Below are 12648 nucleotides of genomic sequence, written 5' to 3' on the forward strand. Positions count from 1 at the left end.
CAGGCTATTTCTGGAGCTACTGTAAATTAATCAAAAACCAACTGCAAACAGCATGTCAACCTTTCCCCAAGAACCATGTCTCGTCTTCCTCCTCAACGTATGCGGCAGTAAAAGCTGTATTCTGCCAAAGCCATGTTTCATTGTTTCCAGAGAATTGGCATGAAACACGAGTGAAGACAAAATGTTAAAGGATTACGTACAACCTCGGTGGAAAAAAAAACCAACCCAACATGAAAGATGCATCTGTCAAAAAACTGCTCCAATTATTAAGTGTCACCAATTAAAAGAAAAACATATTTAACTACAATTGAACACATTCTTTTCTTGTAGATCTTACCCGAAAAGGAAACAATTAGTTTCATGGCTAATATCATGGATTTTCCTTGAACAAGCAGTAGCAGTCATTACACATCCTCATAAGGAAGTGTAAACTCTTCAGATTCACTTTTATAATTAAGATACAGGTAGAGACATTAATTTCCAATAAAGGTCCTTTTAATCAGAAAACACAGAAGGGAAAGCAGTAATATCGAATTAGACATGGCAAGCTGATCAACTTTACAGACTGCGTCCCCAGGCAAAGGATTTTTTATTACTATTGTTATAAAGTATTAACCCCTTTTTGATGAGAGGCATGAGGAACTCTTTCTAATTTAGTGATTTGATCTCTGATTTTATCCATGCAGACTCGTTGCAGGACTGGGGCCATAAATCCATAGCAGATTATTCATATACCCCAAGTTGGAGAAAAGACACTGGTTCATGGAGGCCCTGGAGCTTCTCAGCATGTTAATGTACCTGCAAAAATGGGACATGGATCAAGGAAGTTTTACTTCTAATAGAGCAGAGTATGATTTATACACTTCTTCCTTCAGCCCTCAGCTTTCCTGAAAAATCTTGCACACAGCAATACCTCTTTCGCCTGTTCGTACTGATGTCATTGGCAAAACTCCTTATTTAAGGAGATGCACTTCAGATCCAAAAAACCCTGGATCAGTCAAAGGTTTAAAGATGGAAGGAACCAGCTGTACAAACCGGCAACAGCAAGCTGTCCTAACCTGACCTAGGATCAACAACAAGCTTTCCGTGTGCCAGCATTCCTACAGGGTAAACACCACTGATAATAAGCACCCCAGATGCTTGTGAAACCATGGAGGGAAAATCTCCCCGAAGGAATCCCATCATGCTGGTAAAGGAAGGGAATTTTTCAGCAACAGAAATCGTGGTGATGCTCTGACACGGCAGCGTTTGGCAGAGCTCACTGTCCCTGCACACCCCAGCTGCCACAGCTTTTCCTACAGACGATACTGGTTCAAGGAGCTGCCCTAGCTCTACTAACATAAGGCCAGCCTATATCGGTGTAACTATACCATGCCAGACTTTCATCCCCTATAGAGGTAGCTATATAACAAAAGTGTAAAGATCAAACATAAATGTCCCATAGGTGAAGAGGAAAGCTGCACAGAGCTCAGCCATCTCAGGCAGATGAAGAGTTGCTTGGGAGGGCGCTGGAGCAAACACAAGCTGGAGCAGCTTTAAAGTGCTGCTCTAAGATTCACAGAAAATGAGTTTCCACAAGCCTAGCTTTTGCGGCATTAATGTTACCACCTCCGTTCCTCTGCCAGAGCCTTATCTCAGAGCAGCGTCAACACAAGAGAGCACGTCCTTGGGCCTCAAGCACTGCTGTTCACAGCCCAGAGCCATACCTCAAACTTCCTTTCATTAGCTTGGTAATGCATTAGGGGTTGTTTTCTACATCTCCGCAGTAGATGCTTCCTCTGCCTTCAAGAGAGGGATCCATCAAAACTGACTTCTCCAAGACAGCAAATTAGGCCAGTCTCCAACCATGACACAAAGCAGCTTTAAGGCACAGATCGCAAAGGTTATTCAAGCCCTCCTTTGAACCAAGCACTCGTCGTGCTTTCTGGCTAGAAAAAAGGACCAGAACCATAATGCTTATTTTTCTCTTCTTCCTCAATTTGACAATAATTGTACCATACGAATGGGTAGGCCCAGACTCGGCAAACACAGGACAAGCAGCAGAACTTCATCCCACCTCTTTAAGATAACTTGGGCAAAGTGAAATCCTTCTCTAACTTGCATACAGAGGAATTGCTTCTGGTCGGACCTCTGTGATTCTCTGAGGCTCTTGATCCAAATAAGACACTTTTTTCTCCACAAGAAGTATCTAAATGGAAGTTGTTGTTCTTCAGCTTCATCCACCCCTTCTCGTTTTAAAAAAACAGATTAATTGTGAATGTAGTGTAAAGGCAGCACCAGCATGGCATAAGCAAGGCCCTCCCCTGACCAGACAGATTTGACAAGCTCCTTCAGACTCCAAAACCAGCTTCTTCAAGACCCCTTTATTCAAATTCTGCAGTGCATCTCAGGTCAGACAGCTAACAGGCCTTGAAAGACAAACAAACAAAATGAAGAATCCCGAACCAGCCCCTAACTCCCTCCAAAACCCCAAACAACCAGCATACACCAGGAACTCGGTAATTTCACTGCACATTTATGGTCTCAACGCAATGCAGAAAATGGGTGTGATCTTTGTTTTGCAATAGGGCTATTTTTACAGCTTGTTTAAAAAACCCACCTCGACACCTCTCTGTCCCAAAATTAGATATGGCACAAAGCCACTGGTAGGGCACCTATCCTTCAGAAAGTGTCCAAAAGAATGCAGGACACTAAAGATACTCTTCACTGTTCAAAAGAGTAACACTGCCACCTACTAGGGAAAGCCAAAATACATAAGCAGGTCACCACTTCCAAGGAAACATTTCTCTGGCTATGAACAACAAAAGACAGAGGAGATAAGTCACGTTTTTCTTCTGCCTTGCCTCACTATTCAGTTATTATCCAGAGACTTCCGCTTGCTGGAGATAATTTTTTTTCAGACAGCATTCAATTAAATTAGGACAGATCACATGCGTTATACAAGCTGCTGTGTATCAGGAACTACTCCAAATGCAGAGCATGATTTCAGACTCTATTCATTGCTTTGATGGCATGGCTTAAAACAAGATTCAATAATAAAAGGGCCAGAGAATACACACTATGTGAGTTATCTGTCAGTTTTCTGCGACTAGGAGATGGATGTTTACGTCAGTCATTTCTTAGCACAAAGTGTCATCCCAGGCCTGCACCAACTCAGTGTGGTCAGACATACTCTGATGGCAGAAACAATTCATGAACTGAGCAACAACCAACACTGAGTCACGATGACAGCTGAGATACCCAAAATACTGCAAAGCACCCTCACCCAGATGCTGCAGGACTGACCATTTACAGATCTCTAAAAGCATTTTGGACATTCATGGTCATGAACACTACCTAAAAATTAGACATAGTTTATAAATGAATGCCGAGTCTGAAAATGCAGAGAAAACAAATGCTGAACAGACAGGTTATGTTAGCTGTTTAAGTCACCACATATCCACCCCATCATTTGTGTCCCAAATCCAGTAAAGTGTCCAAGTCAACACTAACATTTTTTACTTGACTCCAAAACTGCACTGCAGCCAACTGCTTGGAATAGCCCCTAACCTGCTGAGATCATCCATAAATTCTTAGTCTGTTCCTTGGTGTAGAACTGGACAGCATCACGTTCCTGCTCCTGCTTGTAATTTTGAAAGAGCAGGGCTAAGCACGGGTTATACACCTCTGCTGACAGAGACAGATGAGTCAGGAGTGCTCTCTCACTAGCACAGGAAGTATCCCCTAAAAATCCACAGTTACTTGATCAAAGTTCTTTCTTTAATTGTACAGCACATTTCATGCCTGTGGGCTGTGTCTCTTCGATCAGGTGCACCTCGGGAAATTCCTTTTCAGGCTGGTAAAATGCTTCTATCACAAGCGCCTGAGGCCAGACGTGTGAGGAGGCTGAAGCGCGAGCAGGCAGCTATGCTACCTGCAAGCCCCCCTTCTCTGTGGAACCAATGAGACTGGGGATGGAACCACGCTCTCTGAGCACCGCTCCCAGCTGTCGCAGTTAGCTGTATCGAGCTACCTGAGTACACAAAATGCAGTGCAAGACAATACATGTCATTTCTGAATCCGGGCTGTGATGTTCTGCACATCACTAAGGCTCTTCAGTACAAGACAGAGTTGTGTCTGTCACACACGACAAACATAGAATCATAGAATCTTAAGGTTGGAAAAGACCTCTAAGATCATCAAGTCCAACCGTCGACCCAACACCACCATGTCTACTAAAACATGTCCCAAAGTGCCACGCCTACACACTTTTTGAACACCTCCAGGGATGGTGACTCCAACACCTCTCTGGGCAGCCTGTTCCAACGCCAGACCACTCTTTCGGTGAAGAAATTCTTCCTAATACCCAATCTAAACCTCCCCTGACACAACTTGAGATCATTTTCTCTTGTCCTTTTACTAGTTACTTGGGAGGAGAGACCAACACCCACCTGGTCACAACCTCCTTTGAGGTAGTTGTAGAGAGCAAGAAGGTCTCCCCTCAGTCTCCTCTTCTCCAGGCTAAACAACCCCAGTTGTTCCCTCAGCCGTTCCTCGTAAGATTTGTGCTCCAGTCCCTTTACGAGCTTCGCTGCCCTTCTCTGGACACGCTCCAGCACCTCAATGTCCTTCTTGTAGTGAGGGGCCCAAAACTGAACACAGCACTCGAGGTGCAGCATCACCAGAGCCAAGTACAGGGCCACAATCACTTCCCTACTCCTGCTGGCAGACATTTTGCACAAATTCTTGAGCTCTGCATGCCATTACAAGGCTCTTTCAAGGCTACAAAAATAACACCTTTATTATTTTGCAGGAATCAGAGGACCTTTTTTAGTCCTTAATGGCCATCAATAAAAATTTCCTAAAGGAAGATACCAGATAAAATTGTCTACTGAATCGTGATAGTATGAGAGCTCCAAAGGCAGTCTTGATGGCCTGCCTTAGCCACAACGCTTCTCTGTCTGAAACAAAAAGCAAGAGGTAGGAAAATACTCCAACACAGGAGGCAATTTTACGTACATTGCACATGCACTTAGACTAAATCTTGTTTAGAGAAAGCAACCGATGGATAAAAATAGTCCTAGGAAGGTTCTATTTTTGAAGAAAAACTCACGTCACTTAGGAGAATAACTAAAATCTTCAGAAGGAAAAGACCTAAGACAAAAACAGTCACTGATGACACTTTTTAATTTGATATGGCCAGACTTTTTCAAAGTAACTTGTAAAACCAACAAAATAAGACAGAACTAGAGGATAGGCAAGTTTCATATTTACAGTCATTCAGAAGTAATAGTGTAAAAGCACATCTCAAATAGTAGTGACAGAAGCATGGAAACATACAAAGAATAATCTTTTTTCAGAACATTAATAGAATTTTATTACATTACCTTCTTAACTATTAAAAGAATCTATTGTATTTTTTACTGCCTGATTCTAATTCACCAACTCCTCCTCAAAACGACTTGTGAGACCAAAAAAAAAGCCACTTTTTCTGTATGTAAACAACAAAAACACCTGCTGTTGTTTTTCCGGACATTATTGAAGTGGCACAGCAGAGTTAACACTAATGCTCTATTCTTTACCATTAAATTAAAAAAAACAATTGGGCAAAGGGAAAAAAAAAAACCAGACCAAGTCATTGTAATCATTCAGTTGGATTCTGGATGACAATCAGGAAGTAGTCTTTATCTGGAGAAAGAAAAGAAGAAAAAAAACATATTGTTTCATTGATGACATTTGTTCACAACAACAGTAAGTTTCAACATTTTTTCATATCTCACTGATGATACACTGTGGGAACTAGAGTCTTGACATTCATTCTCAATGCGCAAAACAGGCTTGGCATGTCAGATCACTTATTTCTATGAGTCTTACTGAGAGAAAGTCTCAGCTTTAGAAACCACATGCTCCCAAGCCAATTGAATTTAACTTGCTTTGTGCCTAGGAAATAATAGCAACTGGCACAAACAATGATGGAATCAAAATAGGTGGTGAAAGACAGTGATTTCCTTATCTCACACGTAGGCTGCGGCTGCAGCGGCTACAGCTGCGTTTTTTTCTGGCACAATGCTTATTCCTCTCTCTTCATCTTTCACATGGAAATCAGAGGCTGCCTCAGCACAAACCCCAGAGCCTGTCTTAAGATCTGCCTTGACCAGTCCCTGCGGAGCAGTCTACTGCAACTGCAATCCCCTCCTTTGCCTCTCCATCAGCACAATCCCACCATGGAGCCAATGTAGTACAAAGAAACAAAGCTGAGTTTTTGCCACATTAGTGAACTGTTCTCACCTCACTGATCCCCATTTCATAATTTGATGAAATACTGAGGACATTTCCTGAAAAAAGGTTGCTGCTGCTATACTCTACAACTCATGATTACAACTATAATATGCTCTATTACTTTTCTCTGAACTGGAAAATCTATTACACTGTTTTGCTTTATCACTTAGTCTACAGTGCTGAACTGCAATTGCTCTCAAAACATTCCTTTCCAACTCTTGTGGTTTCATACTGAAAAGCACAAGGTATGAGAGGCTGCAACACACTCTTCAAAGACTATTTAACACTTTCTACTTTGATCGACGTGAAAATAAGAAAGTGATTTCCCGCATTCAAACATGAAAAAGCAAATTTAGGTCAATGATAAAAGCTTTCAACTCTGAAGAAAGCAAAACAGCTTCTGGGAAAAGAAGAGCTTATACAATATGAATAAAAGCAGCAGGCAGAACTTTTCTTGCAGGCTGACAGCGTCAATCTCATGAGAAAAGAACTCTGCTGGATTCCCTTATGCCTGCTTTCACCCTGCCCACTTTTACCTGGTGCGACCATGATTTCGTTTTTCTTGGAGCGGATCCGCAGGAATGTGAGGTCATTCTGGGGATCAATGTCTCGCACGGTGCTCCTTGCCTTCATGATGAAGCTGTGCATAAGGCCCGCGTACTGAATCGTTGTGGAGTTATCCATAGTACTTTTGATAGGAATACCTGCAAGAAACAGGGGACAGCAAAGCTCAGCGACAAAACTCCAGAACTAACTCCGCCTTGGGCATCACCCAGATGTTGTTGCTACACTAGGGGTTAGGAGTGCTCTTTTCAAAGGCTTAAAAGAAGAACATGAACAGAAATAAGATGTGGAAAGGCTGAGATCCGGAACCACAGGTGTATGAGAGAACTGTTTACCTCTAGCAGCATCAGTATTTTACTTTTGCTTTTTCGTTTATTTATGAGATTTACAAATAGAAATAAATAATAACAAAAAAAATATCTAGGAGGAGAGAGGAAATACCTATGTTTCAATTTTGTTCTCCTGACTGGGGACAGCTTTTCCTTTCAGAAAGGCTCCTGAATGTCATTTAACTGCGATGTTCAAGCGAGGCCAGGATCGGTGTTGATTACAGAGGACATCAGCTGCTGCATCACACAGTTTCAAAGCTGAGGCTCCAACATTTAGCCGTAAGAGTTGATGCAGTCCTGCAAGGTCCCTGGTTCAATTCCTGTGCACTAGCCAAGAGGGCAAACACACTGACACTGCTTGGCCAGAGCTCTCGCTGCCTTAACGTCTTCCCACAAAAAGCCAGTCAAAATTCAGCTCATGTGTCAGAACAATGCAGCAGCCAACTACCAAATACTGGCATGGCAGAATGACTACTGCAGGTGTATGTTCAAATAAGCGCAGCTTCAGCCTAGAAAGCGCAATCCATTATTCAGTATCATTAAACAGCAGTGAGTGGGAACACAAGCTGCATACAAGCACACAATGATCTGATCTTCAAGGTATTCATATATAGCTAATATCTGTCATCTTTTCTAAGGATTATTTCTAGGAAATATTAAATTTAAATTGATAATCATACAATTCTAAGAAGCTGGGCTGCTCACAGTGTATTTAGAATGCTCTGAACAAGTCTGCTCTATTGGATCCTTCAATGACTCCAAAAAGAGACAAGCTGATGAGTCTCGCGAAGCCATGAGCACGAGACAGCTGCTAAGCTACTCGTCTGCCAGGACAGCAGCATTCTGGACATGCACAGCAGCAAGATTTCAGGTGTCATGAGAGTTTTTAGTGCTACTGATAAAGGCTTTCACAGAACACAGTCTCAAACACTGCCATAACTCAAGTACCTCTAAGCTTTTGCAATTTGTTTTATTTGATTTGTGTCCTAAAATAATAAAGTGAGCTTGCAGAAATGGGAATCCAATTTTTCTCTTGCAGCCTAACTACTGTCTGTCTGCTTTGGCTACATGAAAACCTTTGCAAAAGACAGACTGTAATCTAAACCAAAGTAGTACAATCAGCAGTCCTTCAAGTGCACGTTTAGAATAAGTTATATCTCAGAAAACTGAGACTGACACAGTACCTTCAGAATTAACAACAATGATTCCCTGCACTCCCTTTTGGCTCTGAATTCGCTTCAGTGTTTCTTCCACCTCAGCCTGCAAACAGAGAAAGCACAAATCAAGATTACAGCTGCTATTTGCCTTCCACCAAAGCTTTGTAATAACAGTCTGAAAACAAAGCTGCGCGAAGATGATTCAAACTACCTACACCGTTCTATACGACAAAGCGTCTGTACTTGGTGCTACCTTTTCTGCATGATCTTTTCAGTTGTTTTCCATCTGTCTTTGCTCTTCGCTCATTTGTGATTATAACCTTGTGGAAACTTGGAACTCCCCTCTAATTTTTCCCCCTCTCCTCCTCCCCAGCCCTCCCGCATCAGTTCCTTACTGTAGGCTTGCAACTGGAAGACTGCTTAGTCAGACTGCTACAATTTAGGTGTCAAGCAAAAATCATGTATAAAAGCATAGATGGAATTTATTTAAAAAGCAGAAAAAGATACATTCTGAGTGCAAGACCACCTTTCCTTTTATCAAATGAATACTAAGAGCAATTAGAAATAAGTGAGGAGAAAAACAATGAGTAAGTGCTTTTTGTTTATAATGATGATTCTTGCTGGGATAGCTAGGAGATTATAATCACTAACGATAATTTACAACTTAGTGAAATTGACTTTAAAAAAAAAAACAGGAAAAATGAAAACTGAAGGCCAAGGCAGCAGTCCCTTTGCCTTCTCTGTAAAAATCACCATTGACTTCAGAAAAGCTTTCAAATCCTTCTGCATGACTTCCATTGCTAGAAGACATCAATCAAAATTTAACTAGGGGTTCTCTAACAGGGTCATAAAACCTCAGCACCTGAGCTGTTTTCCACAGCTGGGTGAATATTTAGCATTTTTTATCCCCATTAAAGGAAACAGAGACATGCAGCATCTTTCGGATCCTGCAAGACATAGTCCCACAGAAACAGCCTAGAAGGGAAGACAGGAATCATTTGAACTCAGGAAAGGTGGAACCTGTATGGGGCATTTGGCCAAGACACCTGTGTTTCTCAGGCATTGTGAATAACCCTCTCTCTGCTTTCATCCTGCAGCAAATGAGCACAGTCATGTTATAAGCCTTGTTCCCTGGGAACAGGACTTGTCCTAACAAAACAACATGGCCTCAACCTCAGAACTACTGGCCAACTTTCGGCACAGTGCTGTTAGAAGAAGTAGCTTGCAGTAACATGAATTGTTGCTGGTAAGAGGTGGTACCACCTGAGTTTCTCTTCAGGAAGTGGAGTTTTTCTCTCTTATCCAGCAGAGAAAAATTCAGTCTTTTCAACAAAGCTCTTGATTATCTCTGAATGCCGGGCTACTTCAAATTGAAGACAAGGGAAGTGAAACAAAAACAACAACAAGGTGTACGAATGCTGAGAGAAATACGGTGGCACACTGTTAAGTCTGAAATAAATTCCTAACTTCTTACTAGCAGTATTTAAGTCCTAATTCATTAAATATTTTCTTTCACTAGACCCTAACAAACCTATTTGGATGCAAAGAAGCATCCATCCAGAACAATATCAATTGTTAATTTCTTCTAACAATCAACAGATAATCTCACTCACAAGGCGGGGTGACCTGCTCTAACAGTTTACTGCTGTTGACATGGCAAGGCCTTGTACTCCTAATCTTACTCCTTGACGCACATACCACTTCACACACACTACTAGCTATGGTGCTCGTCCAACATCTTTGCAAGCCAGTTCAACTCAGCAGACCAGCAAAAATATTACTGGGGAAAAGTTATATATATTTAAATCATGAAACAAACAAAAACTGTCTTAATAAAGGGTTGAATAACTACAAGAGAGAGTATATAGGGAAGAAGAGGTGCACTCTGGAAAAGGAAAATAAATATTTCCCCATCACCAATTTGCTCTTATATAACCTTTGCTATATATACAACAGTAGCCTTTATCTTCCTGTTTTTATCTAGAAAGCTCTACCTTCTGGGTTCGCCTAAAAATATCTCTTATTAGATTATTTCAATTTTCCATCTACAACTCAGGTCAGTATTTATTTCTTCAGAAACTTTGCCACATATTTTGATCCCCAGTTTCATGCAGGTGTGCTAGCCAACAATGCATTTGAAGAGGAAGCCACCTCCAATACAATTACAATAAAATAAATATATTCCAGGTTCCGCAGAATATTAAACAGCCAGTTGTCTTAAACCAGGCTTTTTTCCTGATTACTTTCCCTTTTAAGAATTGTAAGTTGGCAACCATAAGAAATGCAAAGATTTTTCTACTGAATGTTATCTGTAGCCCGCCACCACATGGCGTATTTCAGTGCTTGGCAGAATTAATTGAAGGTTTATGGGAATGATACGCTTTCCACTGCAATGGTTTTGGGACAGAAGTCCACGGCCCGTGGTACCAGGCAGGCTGTGCTCAGCTGTCAGGGTGACACCCCTCTGTCACAAGGCAGTGGCCTCCTGAGCTGACTCAGCTGCTGGTGTGTGAAACACTGGCAAGACACAAGATCACAAAATCCCAGACTGGTTTGGAAGGGACTTCAATGCCCATCCAGTCCCACCCCTGCCATGGGCAGGGACACCCTCCACTAGCCCAGGTTGCCCAAAGCCCCATCCAACCTGGCCTTGACCACTGCCAGGGAGCCAGGGGCAGCCACAGCTTCTCTGGGCAACCTCTGCCAGGGCCTCAGCACCCTCACAGGGAAGGATTTCTGCCTCACATCTCATCTCCATCTCCCCTCCTGCAGCTTCAGGCCATTCCCCTTGGCCTGTCACTCCCTGCCCTTGTCACCAGCCCCTCTCCAGCTTTCCTGGAGCCCCTGCAGGGACTGGAAGGGGCTCTAAGGTCTCCCCGCAGCCTTCTCTTCTCCAGGCTGAACAACCCCAACTCTCTCAGCCTGTCTCCATGGCAGAGGTGCTCCAGCCCTCGCAGCATCTACCGGAAACCTCCGGCAAAACTCCCACCTAACAAAAGGAGGGCCGCACCCGCGCGTTCCTAGCACAGAAGCCAAACCCGAACCACACCGGGAGCTTAAGACAAACCGGAGAGACACCAAACAACTGCCCACAACTGGGTCCCGCTTTTACTCGGTGCAGGACACCGGACGGCCGAGACACCCGCCCCGGGCAGGGCAGGGCAGCCCCTCCGGCCGAGGAGATCCTAGGACCGGTGCTCTGCGCCCACGGTAACGCGAATACGGGCGTTTCCCGCGCCGGAGCCGCCGAGGTCCGGGCGAGAGGGGCGGCACAGACCTCCCCCCGCGCCCGACAGCGGAGCAGCGCCAGAAGGGACACCCCGCCCGGCCCCAGGCCCCGCTCCCGCCCGCCCGGGCAGCCCCCGGCGCGGCCTCACCCACCATGTCGAGCCGCCGCCTCTCCGTCCAGTCACGGCACCACGCGCATGCGCCGCCAGCTCCGCCAATCCGCGGGGAGGAGGGGCGGGAGATCCTACCCCGGAAGTACTTTTCACGGGGGGGGTGTAGGAGCCACTTACCGATCGCTTCAGGGCCCGGCGGGGAAGGGGGGCCGGGCCCGGCCGCTGCTGTCGGGACCCCCCGCCCCCTCCGGTCTTTAGTGTAAACCCTCACTTTATCCCTCAAATAAAGAGGGGCGAAGACCCCGGAGACAAGGAGAGGCGGCCCTGCCCGGCCCGATAGGGTCGGCGGGGCCGAGCAGGGCCCAGCGTTGCGTTGCAGGCGTCTTCAGAGACCGGGAACGACTATTTTCTAGTGGATATTTACAGCTTTGCAACCTAATGGAATTTAAATTTTAATCTCTTCTTACCAATCCAGCAATAAAGTTTTAAAGCTTGGCTACGGAAAGTCATTTTATCATGAACTGATTCAACTTCTGGTCCCACCAGTGATGGTAATGTTTGGTCAAGAGGTAAGCAGCGCACAGCTGACATCAGAAACCTAAACATAACAAAGTTCTGTTTAAATAAAATAACCCCAACCTAGGACTGGTGCTGATGTGAGCAATGACATCATAGAAGAAAATAGCAAGGAACTCATGAAATGGTGCAACTGAGCTGTTCATTTATCATACCATGCATTTACCATGCATTGCAATTCCGTTTGGGGGGAGGTTGCCTTTTTTTATATGTAAAATACCCTCATAGCTGTACTAACTTAAACCTACCCAAATTACTGTACTAACATAGCTGTACTAACTTAAAAACTACCCGGTGTCAAATGTTGAGTTTACACAATTTACTAGCCTGCTTTCAAGGGATTGCATCCAAAGCATGGAGGAAGCAACTCAAAACTCGCTCCCCTGCTGCAGAAAAAAGGCAATTGTTCTTCCATATATTTAC

At 43.9% G+C, this 12648-nt stretch overlaps 1 protein-coding gene across 1 annotated transcript; it reads right to left on the reverse strand.

Annotated features, from left to right (window-relative positions):
- Positions 1–5148: 5148 nt before the first annotated feature.
- LOC142604118 (dynein light chain roadblock-type 1) lies at positions 5149–11775 on the reverse strand. The gene is made up of 4 exons (XM_075768572.1): positions 11690–11775; positions 8336–8411; positions 6795–6962; positions 5149–5667 (listed from the first exon to the last, which is right to left on the reverse strand). The coding sequence occupies exons 1-4, from the start codon at positions 11690–11692 to the stop codon at positions 5624–5626; spliced, it is 291 nt and encodes a 96-aa protein (XP_075624687.1). The 5' UTR covers positions 11693–11775; the 3' UTR covers positions 5149–5623.
- Between the last annotated feature and the right edge of the window lie 873 nt (positions 11776–12648).

This window comes from Balearica regulorum, chromosome 16 (genome assembly GCF_011004875.1).
Source record: "Balearica regulorum gibbericeps isolate bBalReg1 chromosome 16, bBalReg1.pri, whole genome shotgun sequence".
Taxonomy (NCBI): Eukaryota; Metazoa; Chordata; class Aves; order Gruiformes; family Gruidae; genus Balearica; species Balearica regulorum.

Coding starts and splice junctions, on each gene's coding strand:
- LOC142604118 (XM_075768572.1), bottom strand. Junction 6,963..8,335: donor CATTGTTGTTAATTCTGAAG/GTACTGTGTCAG, acceptor TGTTTCTTGCAG/GTATTCCTATCAAAAGTACT. Junction 5,668..6,794: donor CGAAATCATGGTCGCACCAG/GTAAAAGTGGGC, acceptor TTCTTTCTCCAG/ATAAAGACTACTTCCTGATT.